The sequence below is a fragment of the Eretmochelys imbricata genome, chromosome 9 (assembly GCF_965152235.1).
Source record: "Eretmochelys imbricata isolate rEreImb1 chromosome 9, rEreImb1.hap1, whole genome shotgun sequence".
Lineage (NCBI taxonomy): Eukaryota > Metazoa > Chordata > Testudines > Cheloniidae > Eretmochelys > Eretmochelys imbricata.
Genome location: NC_135580.1, coordinates 5,764,881 through 5,785,250, shown reverse-complemented (window position 1 = coordinate 5,785,250; position 20,370 = coordinate 5,764,881). Strand labels below are relative to the sequence as shown.

General features: G+C 53.2%; 1 protein-coding gene across 1 annotated transcript; it reads left to right on the top strand.

Moving 5' to 3' along the window:
- The first annotated feature begins 242 nt into the window (after positions 1 to 242).
- On the top strand, positions 243 to 17,891 carry MUC4 (mucin 4, cell surface associated). The gene is made up of 12 exons (XM_077826846.1): positions 243 to 303; positions 5,160 to 8,060; positions 8,719 to 8,826; positions 9,130 to 9,269; positions 10,126 to 10,290; positions 10,683 to 10,838; positions 13,140 to 13,270; positions 14,010 to 14,098; positions 14,712 to 14,891; positions 16,103 to 16,255; positions 16,942 to 17,061; positions 17,770 to 17,891. The coding sequence occupies exons 1-12, from the start codon at positions 243 to 245 to the stop codon at positions 17,889 to 17,891; spliced, it is 4,326 nt and encodes a 1,441-aa protein (XP_077682972.1).
- The last annotated feature ends 2,479 nt before the right edge of the window (positions 17,892 to 20,370 follow it).

The following is a 20,370-nucleotide window of genomic DNA, read 5'->3' as shown; positions in this document are numbered from 1 at the left end:
TTCGGGTGGGGGTGGTGTGGGGGAAGAACATGAGGGGCACAGGGTGTGATGCAATCATTGCAGCCCGCCTTCTTTTGTCAGCCCCTATAAGTAGCCGTGGGCGGGAGCCAGGGGATTGCACCTGTTTCATTCCAGCTCCCGGAGGACGGAGGGAGGAGACCTGCATCTCCCATTAGCTACCTTTTCCCTAGCACACTTCTCCGCCTTCGCAGATCGTACTTGTTGGCGTGCTTCACTGAGACATGGGGATGTGGAGACCAATCCCCTGGACCTTCTTAGGCTGCTGGGTGTGGATTCTACACGGTAAGTCCTGCGTTTTGCTCACTCATATGTGTTACTGTAAACTGGATCAAGCTGCTGACACAAGCTCGCCCGGCCTCAGAGACAGGGAGGCTCAGAGGCAGAGATTGTAAGAGACTATGGCCTCTTGGTAATGTCTGACGCTTTATTAACAGTACTCCTGCACTTTTATACCACAGTCTTTCAAGAGAGGGGAGACAACTGCTTTACACAGGTAGGTCTCCTGATAGCTGGGGAAACTGAGCCAGGGAGAGTTGAGAATAGAACTTGGGCCTGATCCTGAGATCTGCTGGTCATTTCCTCCAAGGTGCTGAGAACACAGGAGTTAAGGCAGCTCCCTAGTTTGCAGGTGCTGTGCAGCATCTTGCAGGATCAAGCCCAAGAAGAGGGTGAATTAACCTGTTCTCCTTAAAAATGGTATTTGGTCCCAGGTGGGTCTCTGTAAACCCAACGCATTACAGAGGCGTTCTTTGACTGTATGCCAAAGATTTCTGGCGACAAGTTTGTGCTTTGATAAACCAGCCCCACCTCCCCAACCAGAGGGAAATATGCAAGAAGGTACAAATGACAGGCACAGTAATACCCATGTGTTGCCCTTTGCAGAGAAACTTCCATCAGAGGATGTGAAAGTACTTGACAAACGCGGGGATGTGTTGTTGTTCCCATTTGACAGCTAGGGAAACTGAGCTAGGGTAAGTCCCATAATGTCCTTCTCAGAGAACATAAGAACATAAGAACGGCCATACTGGGTCAGACCAAAGTTCCATCTAGCCCAGTATCCTGTCTTCAGACAGTGGCCAGCGCCAGGTGCCCCAGAGGCAATGAGTAGGGGGAGGGATAGCTCAGTGGTTTAAGCATTGGCTTGCTAAGCCCAGGGTTGTGAGTTCAATCCTAGAGGGGGCCATTTAGGGATCTGGGGCAAAAGTTGGGGATTGGTCCTGCTTTGAGCAGGGGGTTGGACTAGATGACCTCCTGAGGTCCCTTCCAACCCTGATATTCTATTCTATGAAACAGAGCAGGTAAACATCAAGTGGTCCATCCCCTGTCTCCCATTCCCAGCTTCTGGCAAACAGAGGCTAGGGACACCATCCCTGCCCATCCTGGCTAATAGCCATTGATGGACCTATCCTCCATGAATCTATCTGACTCCCTTTTGAACCCTGTTATAGTCTTGGCATTCACAACACCCTCCGGCAAGGAGTTCCAGAGGTTGACAGTGCATTGCGTGAAAAAATCCTTTTTGTGTTTGTTTTAAACCTGCTACCTATTCATTTAATTTAGTGGCTCCTTGTTCTTGTATTATGAGAAGGAGTAAATAACACTTCCTTATTTACTTTCTCTATACCACCCATGATTTTGTAGACCTTTATCATATCCCCCCTTAGTCGTCTCTTTTCCAAGCTGAAAAGTCCCAGTCTTATTAATCTCTCCTCATAGGGAAGCCGTTCTATACCCCTAATCATTTTTGTTGCCCTTTTCTGAACCTTTTCCAATTCCAATATACCTTTTTTGAGATGGGGCGACCACATCTGCACGCAGTATTCAAGATGTGGGCGTGCCCTGGATTTATATAGAGGCAACATGATATTTTCTGTCCTATTATCTATCCCTTTCTTGATGAGTCCCAATATTCTGTTCGCTTTTTTGACTGTAAACACCCCGTCTTCTTGTGTTAACGGGAGCGGCATTGCACTGCTCTGCAGCTTCCTACGTCAGGATGTTCCATCCCGTTACAGATACAGTCTGAGCCTTCCTTAGAGACACTCGCTAGCATCTCTGGAATGCGTTGCGTCCCGTCTTGCCGTGAGTGGCACTGATGCTTGGGGCCATGAGCTTTGAAGCCCTGAGTTCCAGATGTATCATCTCAACGCAGCGGCTCTGGTGTGCCTGGAGCAGGCTGGAATGTGGGCAGTCATTGCGAACTGACTGGGTCGCTGCGCGTGCTGGAAATGCACTAGGCCTGCAGAAACATAGCGCCTCCCCCTAATGAACCCGGCGGCTGCAGATAAAATAAGCAAAAAGGGGGTTTTAAAAATGCCTCCTGCCACTAAACATTCCTGCACATAGAATACAGACTTTAAGGTCAGAAGGGACCATTATGGTCGTCTAGTCTGACCCCCTGCACATCGCAGGCCACAGAATCTCACCCACCCACTCCTGTAACAAACCCCTAACCTGAGCTATTGAAGTCCTCAACTCATGGTTTAAAGACTTCAAGGTGCAGAGAATCCTCCAGCAAGTGACCTGTGTCCCACGCTGCAGAGGAAGGCAAAAAAACCCCAGGGCCTCTGCCAATCTGCCCTGGAGGAAAATTCCTCCCCGATGCCAAATATAGCGATCAGCTGAACCCTGAGCATGTGGGCAAGACTCGCCAGCCAGACACCCAGGAAAGAATTCTCTGTAGTAACTCAGATCCCACCCCATCTAACATCCCATCACAGGCCACTGGGCATATTTACTGCTAATAGTTGAAGATCAATTACTTGCCAAAATTAGGCTATCCCATCATACCATCTCCTCCATAAACTTATCAAGCTTAGTCTTGAAGCCAGATAGGTCTTTTGCCCCCATTGCTCCCCTTGGAAGGCTGTTCCAGAACTTCACTCCTCTGATGGTTAGAAACCTTCATCTAATTTCAAGTCTATAAACTTCCTGATGGCCAGTTTATATCCATTTGTTCTTGTGTCCACATAGGTACTGAGCTTAAATAATAATGCACATAAAATCTCCCCTCCACCCAAATAAATAAGCCGTGTGCTGCAGTTTACCTGTTGGTTACCCTGTGAACCAAGGGGCACGCCTGGGTCTGGGGTGGGGTGGGTGGGGGCAAGGTGCTACTCAGCATGGCTAAGGGCAGCAGGATCAGGATCTAGCAACCTGGCTTTTAACAGCTGTTAGGCAGGACGGCATCTGGCATTCTCCCCAGGAGCCTCGATTGCAGACTCCCTGTCGTAGGCTCCCGGGTGGCTGCCTGGTCACAGCAATGGCACTGGCCGCCTAGAGAGGCACCCATATCCTACTGTGGGTCCCCTAGAAATTTGCCTATAGGGGACATAGCATCGAGAGCGTTCCCTGAAGGGGGCCCTCCGTGGTGTGTCCCATCCCGGCACCCTCAGGCAGCTGCTCACAGCTGCCAATGATTCTGGGACAGAGATACCCCCCCACTCCCTCCTGGCTCTCCCTACCCACCCACACGTTCCACCTCCCTGCCCCAGGTCCCCTCCGAACCCCCAGTCCTATCTACCGTTTGTCTGCTGGAGTGCCAGCTTTTGTCCTACCCCATGTCACCTTCTGCCCCTCGGAACTGTACCCATCGAAAGGCTTAGAGGGTGGCACGGTGCTGGGGGCCTGGATGTTAATGATCTAGGTGGGGCTACGCAGGGCAGTGCTCTGGCTGGCGTACAAGCAGTGTGGCATCAGTTATGCAAATGAGCGACTATGTATTCAGCACCTCGCTCCGTCTGCACCCTGCATGCTCCTTCTGCCTGAACAGATCCACCTACGCGAGGAGTCTGGTTGCACCATGACCAGTCAATAGACTAGCCACACAATACCTCTGCCCAGCTGCTTGGAAAATGCCCCGGTCCTATACTAACCTCTGCAGGAGTGACCGGCTTTCTCACCCCTTGCAAGTCAACTTCCCTAAAACATCTAGCTGACGGCAGCACCCAGCCTTCTCCTCACCCCCCTGAAATCATCCCCCCCTTAAAATACCTGAGGGATTGAAGCACAGATTCAGACTCCTGGATGGACCAAAGATACCCTGGGTTGGATTCTCAGCCCCTTTTGCTCCCTTTACATCACTCAGGTGGGGTAAAGGGAATGTGTAACAGGCCACAAGTCCTCTGCTGGGTGGGGGAGTCTCTGGTAGGTGTAGAGCCAGCGTAGCCAACTCCTTCTCCTCCCTCTCCACAGCCCCCGGTGCAGGAGAAGGTGATGGGGTGTGACCATAACTCTCTGACTAGTCCCAGCTGGTACGTGGTTCCCTGGGACTGTTCTGCGCTAAGATGCACCTTGGATCAGGCTGAGACTCAGGGAGTCCCCCAGTTCTGCTACCCCCAGTGTAAGGTGGACAAAACAGGGAACTTGGCCTCCTGAGTGTTTTGGGAAAACAGCCGTTCCAGTCTGGGCCCCATCCTTGCAGTGAAGTTTGCCCCAAATTTGGCTTAGGGTAAGCAAGGTAACATGGGTGATAAGGGTCATATTTTGAAGGCTTTATACAGCACTTTCCTGCACTGTAAAGACATTAACTAATCGGTCCTCACAGCATCCCTCTGAGCTGGCTGTCACTATTCCACTCTGACAGAGAGGGAAACTGAGGCACACAACTAGTGGTTGATGGCCTGCTTTTCCAAGGGGGTGGCCACCCTCAGCTTGCCAGCAGCAGCAAAGCAAGGAACTGAACCCAGGAGTTCAGGCAATTCAAGGAGGCTGCCATGCTCGCTCTGCTGCTCAAAACCAGCAGGCTGCCCCCCCAAGGTGTCAGAATGGCGTTGCCAAGATGCCATTTGCTCATAGAAGAATGTGCCAGGCCAGGCCCATTTTTAGTAATCCTGGGGTGGATTACCCTGGGGGGTGCGCAAAAGCCTGAAAACACAGGAAACCAATGGCAAATGTGTGACCTGCTGCCCCTGAAGGAGAAAGCACCTTATGTGGATTCCTTACCTGGCAAACGGAAGTCTAATTGAATTAGCATTGATGCCCGCTCAGTGTCTGAGCCCTTTCCTGGGCGCGCCAAAAGAACCCTGTTCGGTAGCATTGTCCTGCACAGAGAAGCAGTGAGTCGTTTGCGAACCAAGCTGGATTTATAACCAAGCTGCTTCTTAGAATTGCTTACGCCTTTGTTTCATCTCCTCCAGCCTGCGCAGACCCGGGGCCCACCTCTGCTGTCCCAGCTCCTCCAGAGAATGAGCTCACCCCTGGAGCCGGGTCTCCCCCAACGGCGGAGCGCGGTTTGCTCCGTGCCGCAAGCCTGGCAGCCCCGGAGACAGCAATCACCTCGGCAGCACAAGCTCCTCTGTCCCTGTCCGACATGGCGGCCAACGCCGGCGTGACCACGTTGCCTGGAGAAAGCGCCATTTCAAGCGGCCACGCCAGAGAAGCCGGCGCCTCCTTTCCGGCAGAGGTAGCAACAGCTAGTTTGGTGTCAGCGGTGAATGGGGACAATGTAAATTCTGCCCCTGAAACAGTGTCTTCCCCACCAGAGCCAGGGGCCAGCGGAGGTGAAGCAGCCGAGATCCCGACAGAAGAAGCAGAGACTTCAGCGAGGGCGACAAACCCTTCGCACGCCTCTTCAGAAAACGGGACAGTTGCCACGACTCCAGCAGGAGAAGCAGCCGTCACGTTGGCCTTCTTCTACTCCAGCCCAACAGACCCTCACCCGACCCTCTTCTCACCTGCCGAGCTGGAGGTAACGAGATCCGTTCCTGGCACGCTCCCCGGGGTCACCACCTCCTCTTCTCTCTCTGCAGCTGCTGAGAACGGGAGAGCCACACCCGGCACTGGAGGGGGACCAGAGGACTTGGCATCCACTGGCACTGCTGTGTCCAGTGGAAGGCCTCTTTCTCCATCGGTGGGAGAGACGGAGTCAACTCGTGCAGCGTTCCAGTCTCCTGCCGCCCCTGCTGCTAAGGCCTTCGTTTCAGAGACCGAAAGCCCAGGGCATGATGGAGCTAGTGCTCCGGCATCCCCAGATCCACCGTCAGAGAGCGAGACAGGACGAGGAACATCTGCACCGGCAGGGGAAACATCCCCACCTGCCTTTGTAGCCGGGAGGGAAGAGGTTGGGTCATTAGGACCCGCAGAGACTGAGAGAGAGGGGCTCCCCCGAAGGGCGTTTTCTAGCATTACTGGTTCTGCTCACCCGGCTTCAGACAGCGAGACAGTTACTGCCCCTGCAGCTCCGGAAGGAAGAGAGGAAACCCCAATATCTGTGATTGATACCCAGAGCCAACCAAATCCCTTGCCCTCTGACGCAGAGCAGAGTCTGGCTAACACAGAGGAGCTACCTACGGGGGATCCGGGGGCTTTGTCCCGTGCCAGAACTTCCCCTCATTCCTTTCTAGAGCCTGGGACGGTGACAGCCATACCTACGCCGTCGGGAGAAACGGCCCCGTCTGCCATCCCAGCTCCCAGTGACATCCCTGCCGAGCCGTCCATTTCAGAGAGTGAAAGTACAGGATCCTCCTGGGCTGGATTCTCTGGTGCTCCCAGTTCTCCCCAGGCCCTTCCAGACGCTGCAGTAGGGACAGACCCTGTTGCTGCTGGGGCAGGAGAGGAACTGGCAAACTCTGCCCAGCCTAGTGTGAAGGGAACGCCCCTTGCTCCATCAGTCCTGGAGTCTGCGTCACCCGCTGCAGCAGCCAAAGGTCCTGCGGGAGTAAATGTTTCTGGAGGCTTTGCCAGTGGGGTAGCTGCACCCTCCAGTGCAGAGCTAGCAGCCAATAGGTCAGCGAACGAGGCAGCCACAACATCTCACGCTGGCACCTGGAGTGAAACAGATCCCTCGCCCCGGGGCGCAGAGCCGAATCCAGCTCCCATGGGCGAGCTGCCAACCGGAGAACCCAGAGCGTTGGCCATGGATTCTCCTCAGCCATCCTCGGCTCGGGAGACAGCCCTGGCCCCGGCACCCTCAGAAAACGGAGAGGATATGGCTAGTCCGGTATCTGTGGCGCATGGAGAAACCCCGATTTCCAACCCCTATTTCCAGAGTGTGACAAATCCCTCACCCTCCGTCTCAGAGCTGAGTCCCGGGGACGCAGCAGAGCTGCCTGCAGGAGAAACAGCAGCCGTGGCCAAAGCCGAAGCTTCCCCTCGTGCGCCCTTAGGAGACGGGACCATGCCAGGCAGACTCACTCCATCGGGAGGAACGTCCCCACCTGCCTTTGCATCTCCCAGCGGAGCCCTGGCTGAGCCGGAAACGACGGGCGATGCAACAAACGGATTGTCCGGTGCCCTCGGGGCTCCCTGTCCAGCCCCCACAAGGGAGACGTCGGCAGCCAGCGAGGGAACGTCCGCGCCCGTCTTCGTAGTGCTTGGGGACCCGGCCTCTCTCCCCTCCATCTCACACTCACCGGGAGGCCCCAGCGCCATGGGTTCTGCTCCTCTGTCTTCAGCTGGCGAGAGAGAAGGAAGGGGAGACGCGGCTGCAGCCAACGAGGAAACCACCACCTCTAACCCCGATGGCCAGCCTGCGGAGGCGAGTCCAGCAAGCAGGGCAGAGCTGCCCCCGGGAGAAGGAGGTGTCTCGGCCAATGCTGAGACCTCCCCATATTCACCCTCAGGAGATGGGGGAGCCACAGGAATACATGCCCCGTCAGGGGAAACATCCCCAGCTGCCTTTGCCTCTCCCGGTGAAACCGCTGCTGGGCCCTCAGCTCCAGAGGCTGCACGGCCAGATCCTTTGTTTTCTAGTGCCCCGGTGCCCGTCCCTGCCTCTCCTGAGGGGCCGACAGTAACTGGGCCCGCTGGCGTTACGAAAGAAGCAGCCGTCTCTGCCAGTGACTCAGGAGTCCCTGCAGCATTACCAGGACTGGAGGCACGTACCGGGCAATCGCTAACGACGCTACGCCTGGCCACCTCTCGTGCTCCCTCTGCCACGGCATCCCACTCCCCTTCCCTCCATGCGGAGAAGGGGAAAATGCCCCCAGAACAGGGGGCTGACCTGGGTTCGGCTGGTGCACCGCAGGTGCCAGCTGCCACCACTCCAGCACTCTCCAGAGGACGGGCAGAGACACCGTTCCCCTTCTTGGGAACAACAGGTACGTCACGCACTGATAACTAGTGTCCCCAGACGGGTTCATTTCAGGCAGTAGCACGTCGTGGGTCTCCCGAGCTCAGGTCTGGGGCACATGGGGAGACCTGGTTTCCTGGGCAGTGTGGGACAGGGGCCCCCGGGATGGCAGGTGGCCAGGGTGGAAGCCATGTTGGTTTTGTGGAGCTCAGTTATGGAGGGTCACTTAGTGTCTTCTGTGAAAGGCCCGGGTCCTAAATGGAAGTGAGGAATTCAGCGCTTGTGATAGGAGCCTCATAATATTTACTCACGTCTTTGATCTGTACTTTATTTGTGCCTAGCACCTCGGAAACAATGGCCGATACTCCACTAGGCCTCTCCCTGTCAATGCAGGTTTGGGTAAAGCCTTGATCTCCGAATACTTTCACAGCCTGCTTTCCAACTTAGCCTTTCCTTTTTCGCTGCTGGCCCAAATAACAGAGTGCTGCTGAGGCTAGTTAGGTACTTGACCATCTGGCCACGTGTCAGGTAGTCAAACACCTAAGTTATATCATTTGTGCCTGTAATAAGTTGCAGAGGTGTGAAAACGGGCCGTAAAAACCCGACTTGTGACGTAAACATCGAGGGTTCTGAGTGGCGTGTGATTTCCCCTCCCAACTCCTGAGATATTGCTTTGGTTGTGTCAGCAGCCCTTCGGTCCGATACTAGAGCAGGGTCTGACCAGGAGCGAACAGCGTCTGCTTCAGCTGGGACCAGAGAAGCCACTACAAGTGGTACAGGACAGTCAGCAACACGTAAGTCACCTACCATGGATTTCTGAGCAAGAGACAGATTTCTGCAACCGAACACGACCTCCACTGTCCCCCTGATGATTTACCCCCGTACAATAACACCTGCTGCTCTGCGGCTGACTCACTGCAGCATCGGGGTCCCCTCGGACCCGAATCCTATGGTCCAAGGAACCCGCCTTAATTCCACGCTGCTTCCCCTGCCCAAACCAGGTCTTTTGGTCCCCTGCCATCTGCTCAGTCCCTTTGATATTTGAAAATCTTCAGCGAGTGAACTAAAGGAAGCTGCTTGTAATCGTTGTGTTTTAGTTACAGCTGTGCCACTGTATCCGTATGGAGCAAAGGAAACCGATAAGCAATTCGTGGAAAGAAGAATGGATTTTAACTCCCCTGTGTTCAAACCCGAGATTGGGTTCCCACTTGGGAAAACGCTGCGTGATTCCCTATACGTGAGTCTAAATGAGATGTGCACTTGGCCAGTCCTTTGGAAACGGACAAAGATCTATTGGAACTGGCACAGTGTATTAAGATTTTAGCTGGTCGGGGATAAATGTGGGGTTTTTTTTCTTCATTTTCAACAAATATGGATTAATTTTTGTAGAAATAAAAATCATTTTTATTGGTGGTTGGAAAAACTCTTCCTTGGATTTTATCTCCCATGTCTGGGCCAGGGGTGTTTTCATGGGATTTAGAGGATTTATTAAGATCAGAGTCACTTTCTAATTAAAAAAAAAAAAGTTTTGCAATGTAGCAGTAAAAAATTAAACTACAGTGGGGGCTCCCTTTTCCCCCAGTGCCTGCACGGCATCTGGCTCAGTGCGGGCCTGGCCGGTGACTGGATCTGCTAGGCACTTCAGCAATATAAACAGCGGTAATAATGATCGAATACACACTTCAGTTAGGTCTGATCCCCAAATCCCCTAAAGTCAACGGGCGTCTTTCTATTGACTTCAGTGGACTCTGCAGCAAGCCCATAACTCTCTGTCTACACAGCAAAGGAAAACCCGCAGCTGGCCTGTGCCAGCCGACTTGGGCTCATGGGGCTGTTCCATTGCTGTGTAGATGTCTGGGCTTGGGCTGGAGCCTGAGCTCTGGGAACCTCCCACCTTGCAGGGTCCTAGAGCCCAGGCTCCAGATGGCTACCCAGCAGTGAAGCAGCCCCGCAGCCCAAGCCCTGCGAGCCCGTGTTGGCAGGCACAGGCCAGCTGTGGGTGTCTCGTGGCTGTGGAGACAGACCCTGTGCCGCGTTAGGCATTATTTCATCTCTCCCGTGAAGGAGCTAATGTAAGGAATACTGTCGTTTAGTTTACAGACAATGGACAAATCATTTTCCCAGCCTCGGACAGTGACGTGTTCCCGTCTCCAAACCCACCTCCCGGAGGATTTACTGGCCATGAGAAAGTACCAATGGTCGCTGTGTTTTGGGCTAACGCGGATTTCTCCGAAGGCGTTGGCACCACGTTTTACCAGGTCAGTTTTTACACGTGGTGAGGCCCAGCGAGACGTGCTCAACGGCAGGCTCAGTTAGGCTGCCCTTCTTCGCATTATGCAGCGTATGATTTAGCAAGTCGTTGGATAGCCTGCCGCCGTGGAGATGACCGAGCAGTGGGGTTTACAGGCCTTGCCAGATTCAGCAGTTCCTGCTGGTCCCCTAACGTCTGAGTCCATCCTCACTCGGCATGAAATTCGCCCCTTTGCAGAGGGTCTGCGTAAGGCCTAAGCATCGTTTAAGTCCTTAGTCAATGGGAGGAATGCATGAGTGAGCCGGGGGGTTCCGGTCGCCTTTGATACCTTCGCATGCCTAATGCTAGTTCTGCGCTTCCCTGCCCTGGAGGTGTAACATACCTGTGCAAAACCCACAGGAGTTTGTTACTCTGGATTCTGCCGAACACCCGTTTGTCCAAGACGTGGAGGCCAAGATTCGGCGATACCTGAAGACTTCGTACTCTGCAAAATGGACCCTTAAGATCACCTGGGAGAAGGCCCCGGCCTTTCCAGCACGGCAGCCTGTCACTCGGGTAAGTGGCCACGTGGGCTTCAGGAAGCTATTGTCAAAGTGGCTTCCTGCCCCGCACCTCCCAGTCTTGGTCAGGCCTAGGCTGCTGCATTGTGTCTGTGTCCTGTGATACGCGGGGCATATTTAGACACCCCCGGCAGCTTTTCTCAAGAGCGCTGTTACTTCTGGATTGGTCTGGATCGATTTCCAAATGTTCTGGGGAACTTCTATGGGAGGAAGGACGATTCAGTGATTAGGATGCTAGTCTGGGACTCGGAAAAGTTGGGTTCAGTTTACTGCTCCACTACACAGGTCCCATGTGACCTTGGGCAGTCCCTGTCTCTCTGTGCCTCAGTTTCCCATGTGTAAAATGGGACAGTACCTACATTAAACACTGTGAAGTGCTCAGATGCTCGTGACGAGGGCCAGATGACCTACGATAGACTGAGTTTGTGAACTTAGAGCGGGCATGAATTCAGAACCCGTGGTACCATTACTCCTGTGCACTCGTTGGGAGAAGCAAGTTAACTTTTGAGTGTTTCACTTGAACATTTATCAAAGATAAATTCACCCCATGCATGAGACCTATGCAAAAGAGGGCTTAGGTGGGTCTCTAGATAAAGCCCCCTATGCTCACTTTTCATTGAGACACCCTAAGTAATATAATCTATAATCTTTCTGTTTGTTACATGATCAATTGCGTACGGAGCTGATCAAAAACTATCACATGTTGAAACCAATTTTTAAGTTTTTTGTTTCAAACCCTTTGAAATAAGCCCGTTTTTTGGTGATCTGGAATTATTTTTCAAAATATATTTTCAATTTGGCATTTATACACATTTTTATTGGAAACCTTTTCAAAGTGGTTATGGGAAGCTTTGCTTGACCAAAAGAGCTATTTTCAGTAAATTAAAGTGTTTGACAATTTTAATAACATTTTTGATAAAACCTTAGACCTAAAATGTCACAACGCTTGTTAGAGAGCTTATTCCTTCACTCTCCCACTTCCCTGGTCCTTCTCACATGAACAGAGAGCAACAATACCCGAAGTCCAAAGGTGCAAACAATTCGATGTTTATTGGGGTGAACTTCCAGCAACCATGATTCCAGTTTCCTTCCTTAGTGTCCCCCTTCCCAGCTCTGACACCACAGAACCTTACGCCTGTGTCCCTGTTCCCATTTCCCCACCCCCATTCCCTGTTCCCATTTCCCCCTTTAGCAAAACATGATTCCAGTTTCCCCAGCCCCATTCCCTGTTCCCATTCCTGCCCTTAGCCAAACATGATTCCAATTTCCCCACCCCCATTCCCTGTTCCCATTTCCCACCCACCCACTTCCTGATTGACTGCAGACTATATGGTAAAAGCGTGAGTTCTGCTTAGCTATACCTTAACCAATCATTATCTCTGAAATTTAACTAACCAATCCTAACATATTGTTAACATGATTAGCTAACCAATTATATCCCACCACCTTAATTAGTTTACACACAGCAAAATTAATTATACAGCAGACAGAAACAATCACAGAACCAGACAGAGATTATACAGACAAACAATCGCAAAGTGGGAACTATAATGACAAAAGAATACAGAAGTGAGGATTTCACATCCCAGCTATTGATAAGTGAGTTCTTGCCAGGCAGGATGCTATCAAACTACGTTTCCTTTCACATCTTCTAGGCACTTCCCTTTCTCTGGAGGCGATCGGCATTGTCAGGACAGGATTGTATCCTAACAGCCCAATAGCACCTTATTTCAATGGGACTAGTTTGGAATGTGAGGAGGTGACCGGTCGCTTCCCAGCTTATGGCTGCCTCTGCTGCTTAGCCAGAGGCCTTAGCCTAAGCACAGGGCCTCAGACTATCACCGTAAGAGAAGGCCCTTACACCGGCAGACAGTGATTTTGATTCTTTCTTTTATACCTCTATAACTAGCCAAGTGATAAGAATACACTTAAATTCTTAGAGTACAGGCCTTTACAGACAGGCCTGAATATCTATATCCTAACAATGCTTTCCATGAAAAATAAGAAATGTTGACAATGTTTGGTGGCCAAGTTTGCTTGCCCATTCTTTGGTGGCCTGTGACACTTATTTCGAGAATTACACCTGTTGTTGCTTCCTGTGTCAGGTTTTTATTACTGCCATGCTTTCCGGGAGTTGCACAGATTCACCCTTACGCCCCATTGTCAGAACAGAGAACTCCTCGTTAGCATTAGTGCTGTTTATTGCCTCTCACTGAATAGTGATTTGTACCCCCTCATTTACACTTTGTGGAACACAGCCCCTTCTTCCTTACCCGCGCACTTTGTGTTTCTCTAGACAAACACATACCAGGCTGTCCTCACCACGGATGGAATCAAGTCTTATGTCCTCATCCTTTACCAAGATGGCGGCATGCAATGGGATTACACCAAGATGGGTTTGACCAATGTGCTGATGGGCTACTCCAGGTGCTGTATGCTCACTCCTCTATGGAACCATTAATTCGAATCCCAATTACCCTTTTGCAGCTGGGTAACATTGCAACCTCAGAACTACCATAATGTGCCATTGACCGTGCCCTTCTGTCTCCCGAGGGTGTTGTGTAGTTCAAATCCAGGCAACCCCTTTGAAGACTGAGGATTTACAAATATAACTGAGCATTGGGTGTCTTGTGAACTTTGGACTGATCACAATTAAGGGATCTGTCCATTGCTTTGCTTGCAAGTTAATGAATGAGAGAGTCACTCCCGGCTGTCTCTCTCCTGATCCAGAGACCAGCACAGGCTTTCAGTCTTTTAGTCTAGATGAAGCCAAACAAGTCCAATACGACTCAAAGTCAAGTTCCCCTGGGAGAAAGCAGAGTGTGTATGTCTCCTCAGTAACAGGCTACACTCAATGGCGGCAGTTCTCTGCACACTCCGTGAAACCTTAAAAGCAGCCCTACCCCGCCAGCAAAGGCATGGAAGCTTCAGAGCGTTCAGCACCACAGCTGCTTCCTGGCGAGACGGCCATAGGCTCAGCCCTGTGCTCTGTGAGTTGGGGGTGCTTCTCCGTTGATCAGCTGTGTGCCCCCATCCCCCCTGCGTATGAGGTGGGCGATGGGATTGGCAGGCTGGGAGTTGTTCCTAGAGAACTTGCTGGGGCTGGTGTGGAGAAGAACCCTGCTCCTGCCAGGAAGGGTGATGTAGGGTTTGCTTTGTTGTTCAGCGGGGATGGATTTTACCGAAATGATGATCTGACCCGAAGGCCCCCAGCCGCCAAATATCGCCCCGACCAGGTCAGAGGCTACAACACAGGTATGGGCACCGCAGCCAAAGGGTTTCCTTCTGCTGCTGAGTGGAGATAGGCAAAGACTGTGCCGAGGTGAGAGATTCCCAGGTTCTCCCAGATGCTGTGGGTGAACTCCTGGCTCTCTTGAAACCAGGGCAAAACTCCCAGGGCTGTCAGTGGGACCAATTTTTCACGGTGAGTTACTGGTCCCTGATGAACCGCTGAATGGCCACCTGGACGTTCAGCTAACTCCCCAGGAATGCCCCTTGCGCGGTACTGGACCCAGGCAGACATGCCCCTCAGGACTGGCTGCGCCCATGGCCTGTTACTTTGCAAACCGGGGATGATTCCTACGTCCACTCACAGTGACAGTGCCTAGCTGAGAGACCATCCCCAGAGCGACCGCGATGGTGCTTTCAGACTCGGAGCGTGAGTTTCTGGAGCGTTCCAATGGCGACATTCGGAGGCTGTAACAAGGCCCGGGTTACCACCCCATTTCAGAAAATATCACCAGTTAGTCTCCTGTATGGTCAGAGCTGTCCAAGAACTCAGCTTAGTCAAATCTCTCTCTGCCTGAGCGAGTACAATCTTGCTGTTGACTCAGTAGAAGGCAAAACCTGTTGATTGTTTTTGCCCTAGATCTGCGTGGGCTGTGGATATACAGTCTAGCCAGTCATGTGCGTGTGAACTACAGACTGAGGTGTCTGGCCTGGCTTAGCACCCAGCAAGATCCAGCGGGTTGGAACAAGGATCTGCTGTCCTGCCCTTGCTCTCTGCGACATGGAGCGTTGGATCGGCACTACCGACAGAGCCGAGGAGGTGGGGTATGCTGACAATGCCAGGGCCAGATGGGCCTGTTAGATCTAGTCCTCACCACGCTCTGAGCGAGGTTAGCTCTAACACGGCACCTCCGTTCACTGTGAATGAGATGGACTCATGGCTTCTCCTTACGAGGCTGTTACGGGTTAGTATGGAGAAAGCTCCTGCCCCACAGAGAGGGCCGGACCTGCTCGTCTCCATAGAGACCCAGCAGCCGAGAAGGGGTGCAATCCCCCCAGTACCTCTTCCCCTGCAATGACAGGGAATTAGTTACGTGGACCCATCCCTCCCTAAGCAATGATCCCAGCTCAGCTCTTGTGGGGAGAGAGAATCCCGGTTCCTGCCAGCGGGAATACAACTCACCATGGGTCCCAAGCCCATTCAGGCCCCAAACTCTGTCCCCTGTAGTTTTGGGCTGTCTTCTCAAGAATGGTGCTTAGCCATTTTATCTCGTTTATCCTCAAAACACCCCTAGGGGCAGGCAAGCATTGGTAATTAACTCTGTACACAGTGGGGAGACTGAGGCACTGCAGGGTCCATGAACCCTCTCTCCTGCTGTGATCTGAGACAGGTAAAAGACAGGCCCCACCCAGCCTGTGTGCCCAGCACTCGACCAGGCTACTTTGTCTGGGATTTAGCCTTTGCAGGTGAATTGATACTGTTTGCTCATGTCTCCCCTTTGCGAGCGAAGCATTGCCTAGAGAGGCTTGAAAGAAACAGCAGCAGGAAATTCACCCAGCTCCAACTTCACTCGGTCCCTCTATCTGTTTACACTCGGTTGTAATTTAATGATTCTGGGGTGTGTCTCCGCCCCGCCCCCCCTTACGTTTGTTGCTGCAGCGTGGGTGGACCCTGGAATCACCACAGCCCGCAGCAGCCACGATGCATAATGAATTGACCTGGGCTGTGATAAGGGGCCGTCAAAGGTCCTGAATGCCCAGTTAGAAACCAGGTATTGCTGGATATCCCCATTGCATGGTGAGCTGGAGAATAAATCCCGACACAAGAGTATGTGAGTTCAGGGGCTCAGAGGAGCTTTGTGGGAACTGGCTTGCTAAGATCCTGAGCCAAAGCCTGCTGAAATCCAGGGGAACCTTTCCATGACTTCACTGGGCTTTGGGTTGGGCTGGAAACCCAGGGGCTGCACTGCCAGGGAGGCTTTTTGTGCTGCACGGCTCCGGGGCTGCCGCGCAACTGGTGGGTTGTTGCAGGTTTGGCAGACGACCGTGTGACAATGCTGTATCCAGCCTCCCCGAACCAATACGGCGCCGGTGTCCGCTGTCTCTACAACAGCCAGAACGAGCTCGTTGACGGGCGGCAGGAGAGATCCTGGAAGGACTCACGCCAAGTGTCCCCTGACCGTGGTAAGCGCGTCTGAGGAGTTTTGTCAACTGGCTCCCCCGTCGTGCAACGGGAGCCACGTGGGCTGGGCCTTCCTCAGCTTTTCGGTGATTTTTCCACGGAAATTAAGATTTTTCTTTGACTGTCTGGGTAGCTGTGAGGCCAGTGGGTGCCTGCCCAGTGCAATTCCCAACCTGTTACTAACTGGTCCACACCAAGTGCTGGAGCACGAGACAGGGCAGACCAGGTTGCAGCGGGATCGGCGTATTACTAATATCAGATCCCGCTAATGAGAATAATGTCACTAAATTGCTCTGAAATATGAGTTCCCGGTGATTGACATTTTTTCACTCGAAAGGGCTTGGGGTGGAGTTCCTGGGTTAATTAAAATGCCCTCTTGGCTCTAATGGAAGAGTTAGGTGAGCAAAGACTGCAGGATTGGGCCCCCCGCGCTGCGTCACGCGGCTGATTCGGCATTTGCCATTGCCCATAAACAAGGCTTATGAACCGTTTTAACTTCTCTGCACATCAGCTTTTGTCAGTTTGTCTGCTAAGGGAGGAGCGACGCGTGGGACCCAATCCAAGAGCCACTGACAGAAATGGGGCGTTTTCTTCACTGACTCCAAGGGGCATCGGATTCTGCCCAGTTTCCTGGCAGATGTTTGTAACCTTTCCCTGCGTAACACTGCGCTGTAATTTCCATCTCCAGATGCAGAGTTAAAGTTGCATGACTGGTGTTGCCGGCAGGCGGGGAGCCCCCAGCTCTGTGCTAAGTACAGTCAGAAGAGACCAAAGATCAGCTGTGCTGGATACAGGCTGCCAAACCAAAGTGAGTTCCTGGAGCTGGGACGCAGGGAGTGCACCTGTCATCTGCCAGCTTAGGCGTGATTTTCCTAGGGGCTGGGGGCTGAACGTTAATGCACCTTTGGCTAGTTTAACAACAGCCAGCAGCAAAAGCTAAACGCACTCCAGAGAACCCGTGCATGGGTCGCTTTCTGTCTCCACCTTTACGTTATTTTCACCCCCTTGTACTCAGTTCTCTGCACACCTGGTGTCAAGATTTCCAAGCAGAACCCACTGGGCCAGGTGAGGATTTTTACAGAATCTGGAGCTGGTTGGCTCTATGGGTCTCAGCTTGTATGGTTGTACTTTGGACATCTATAGGACAGGGGAAAAGGTTGCAGTGAAATGGATCTCTGTGTAGCGGGCCAGCGCCAGGCCTATGCACTACTGAAGTGCCACAGGGAGAAATTTACACAGTGTAAAACTGTTCACGCTCAGTGTTTCATGCCTTCTTCTTGAGCTGGCTACTGTTGAAGCCCGGAGACTAGACTCAATGGGTCACTGCTCAGAGCCAGTATAGCAAGTCATATGCTTCTTGGTAAAAGCTCTGATTTCTCCTGCACTGATCATGTTATTAGACCAGGATCCCAGCTTGTTAATAAGCTGTCACAATCGGAGGATGCTAGACTCAAGTGAGAGTAAAGAACAACGCGATGCCAGCCCACACCATTTCCTCTCTTTCTTTCTCCAACAGCAAGGTCCTCAGAAGAGGCAGAGAGCTATTCCGAGGAAGGAAGAGGTGAGCACACTGGGCGGGGCCGGGCTTTGCGTTCCTTCCTGCACCCTGGTCCCCTGGCCCGAGAACTTTCTTACTAGCTGAAAGCAGGCAGAGCAGCTCGGAGAACTGGGGAGCTCCACCAGCAGGCAGACGTGGAGGAGCTGATTTGTCCAGGGTGCTGAGCACCTGCAGCACCAGTGAAAGCCAACGGGAGCTGCGGGTGCTGAGTGCAGGGACTGGATTCCTGCAGTGCCCCACCAGGGCCTTTGTTGTTTTATGGGGCTTCCAGCCCCAAGGTGTGCAGGGAGCAAGGGACCCTCAGCGGAGGGAGCTGCATTTCCTTAGAGCACAGGATCTTTCGGTATAAATGTGCCTGGTCGGTTTTGCGAGGGGGGCAATAAGTGAGTAATTTGTGTGGATCCTAACTGTACTGCCCCATCAGTGGTAGCTCACTAGCCTTGTTCCCTGGCAGCTGTGGTCATTTTGCTTTCGCATCCTGGGCTCTGGCTTTTGTGATACACTCCCCAGGGGCTGGTCCTGGGGCTAACGCCCGTTGAAATCAATAGGAGTGATGCACCTAAAGAAGCTGGATCTTTGAAGATCCGGGCCTGGTTCATTCTGTCCAATGCGTTTGCCATGGCCAGGGAGACAAAGAGCCGACAGCTGTCCCGTGTTATTGCACGATCCTCTCATTTTCATCCACTCCCCCCCCCCGCTTGGCGAGAGGAAACGCGGGTCGCGCTGATTTCACTCGCGCTGGGACGGGCGTCGCTAGTCATGTACGATTTCTGTGGGGTTTGTTCACTGACTGGTCTGCAGCTTGGAAGCCTGCCAGGATTTTCCTGGCATGAGCAGGACAAATTTTCGCACATGGGTGTTGTTCCGCAAGCCGGGTAGTGAGTGTCCCATTTCAGCCACCTCCGTGCTGCTGCAGGTGTGGGTCTAGGCTCGCTACGTGAAGGCAGTTATGCCATGGGCCAATGTCCGACACTTCAAGCTAGGTCCCGCCATCTTCATTTCAGGCCTTCCGGTAAACGACGGTTAGGTATGCCTGCTGGTGGTGTTGTTTCTTTAGCAGAAGCCCCTGGCGCTTCCTTTTATTCGTTACAGATTGAGACTCCATCTGCTCCAGGCCTTTGGCTGTTCTCCACGGCCACCCTCGCCCCTGCTTCGCTAAATGGGACCAATAAAGAACCCGTAACACGATGTGAGATCTCCTCCGTGGAGGGTAGGGCTGAAGCGTTCCCGATTCGCAGAGCTGGTGGGACGCTCTGGGGGGGAAATCCGGCAGGTTTTGTAAGAGGGCGTCCGTGTTACCCAAAGAGCAATTCCTCTTTGCAAATAAAGACTTGGAAGAGTATTCGCACCAGTGACCGTGTGCCAGCAGCGTGCTCGGAACACGCAGTCCGACCTGGCGGTGGCCGGAACACCGACCATCGGGGTATTCGAGCACCAGCGTAGGGGGTCACCCGTGCCCATGGCTGGGGAACCTGCTACGGGGGGAGGTCGCTGGTGCGCTGTGGAATGCTTTTCTCTGTGGTGGATCACCACTGAACAGCGTTTCAAAGGGAGTGAAAGGAAGAGCGAGAGGGGGGGCTGCTGGCTGCAAAAGGAGGGAGCTGCAAGCAGAAGGGAAGGAACCACAAAGCCAGGAGAGCCACTTAACCTTGGACAAAAGGGCTGCTCCTGCCGGACTGGCTCCTGTGACTAGTGGCAGTGACATCAGGCGGCTGGAGAGCGGGTTGTTGTGAGCGTTTGACAGTCAGTAACTCTGGCCCGTGGCACGTTTCTGCTCCCGGCTGGGCTGAGCAGAAGCGGGGAGTTGGGCTCCAGGGCGGACACGCACAATAAATGGGAGTGGCGCATAGGCCTTGCGAATGGCACCCGGTAAGTCCTCCCTCAGCCCTGTTCGGAGGCCGTCAGCGGTGTGGGGGCTCTGTGGGGGACATCTGGGCCCGGGTGAATTTCCTCCACAAGAGGAACAAGTGCCCCAGTCGGAGGCCGAACAAAGGCCAGTTGGTGGCAGGGAAGGGAGGTAAAGTCAACGTGGGCACACGGGGCAGCATTTTCACAACGGGGCGAACTAACCTTTGCGACAGCGCCCCAGGAACGCGGCCGAGCCGCCCGCACTTGACGGCAAGCCTGGACGTCTCTTTCGAAGAGATCTGCTCTCGCGCCGCCAGAAACGAGGGGCTGGATGGAGGAACCGCGGGCTGGAAGCCTCTGCCTTGGGTTACACAGCTCCGACTAGGTGATCAGCCCGGTGCCGTCTGGCCTGGGAATCGAGGAGGCCCGACGCCCGCCCCTACGCTAATGGCCAGACCAGGGCGCCAGGGTTTTGACTGGCTGTGTTGACTCACCTACAGGGGCGGGAACTCCGCATTCCCTTTGCGGCGCTGGCCTTGCAAAGCAAATACACCCTCACTTCAGCAGCACTTCAAACCTCCCCTCGGTTTGCTTCCACGGCTGGGACAATTTGGCTGGGAAAGGTGGGCACGGTCCCCTGGGCAGTCTGCAGCCCTGGCACTAAGCCAGCCCTGCTGGGAGTGAGGACTCATGCAGTGAGGACTCAAGTCC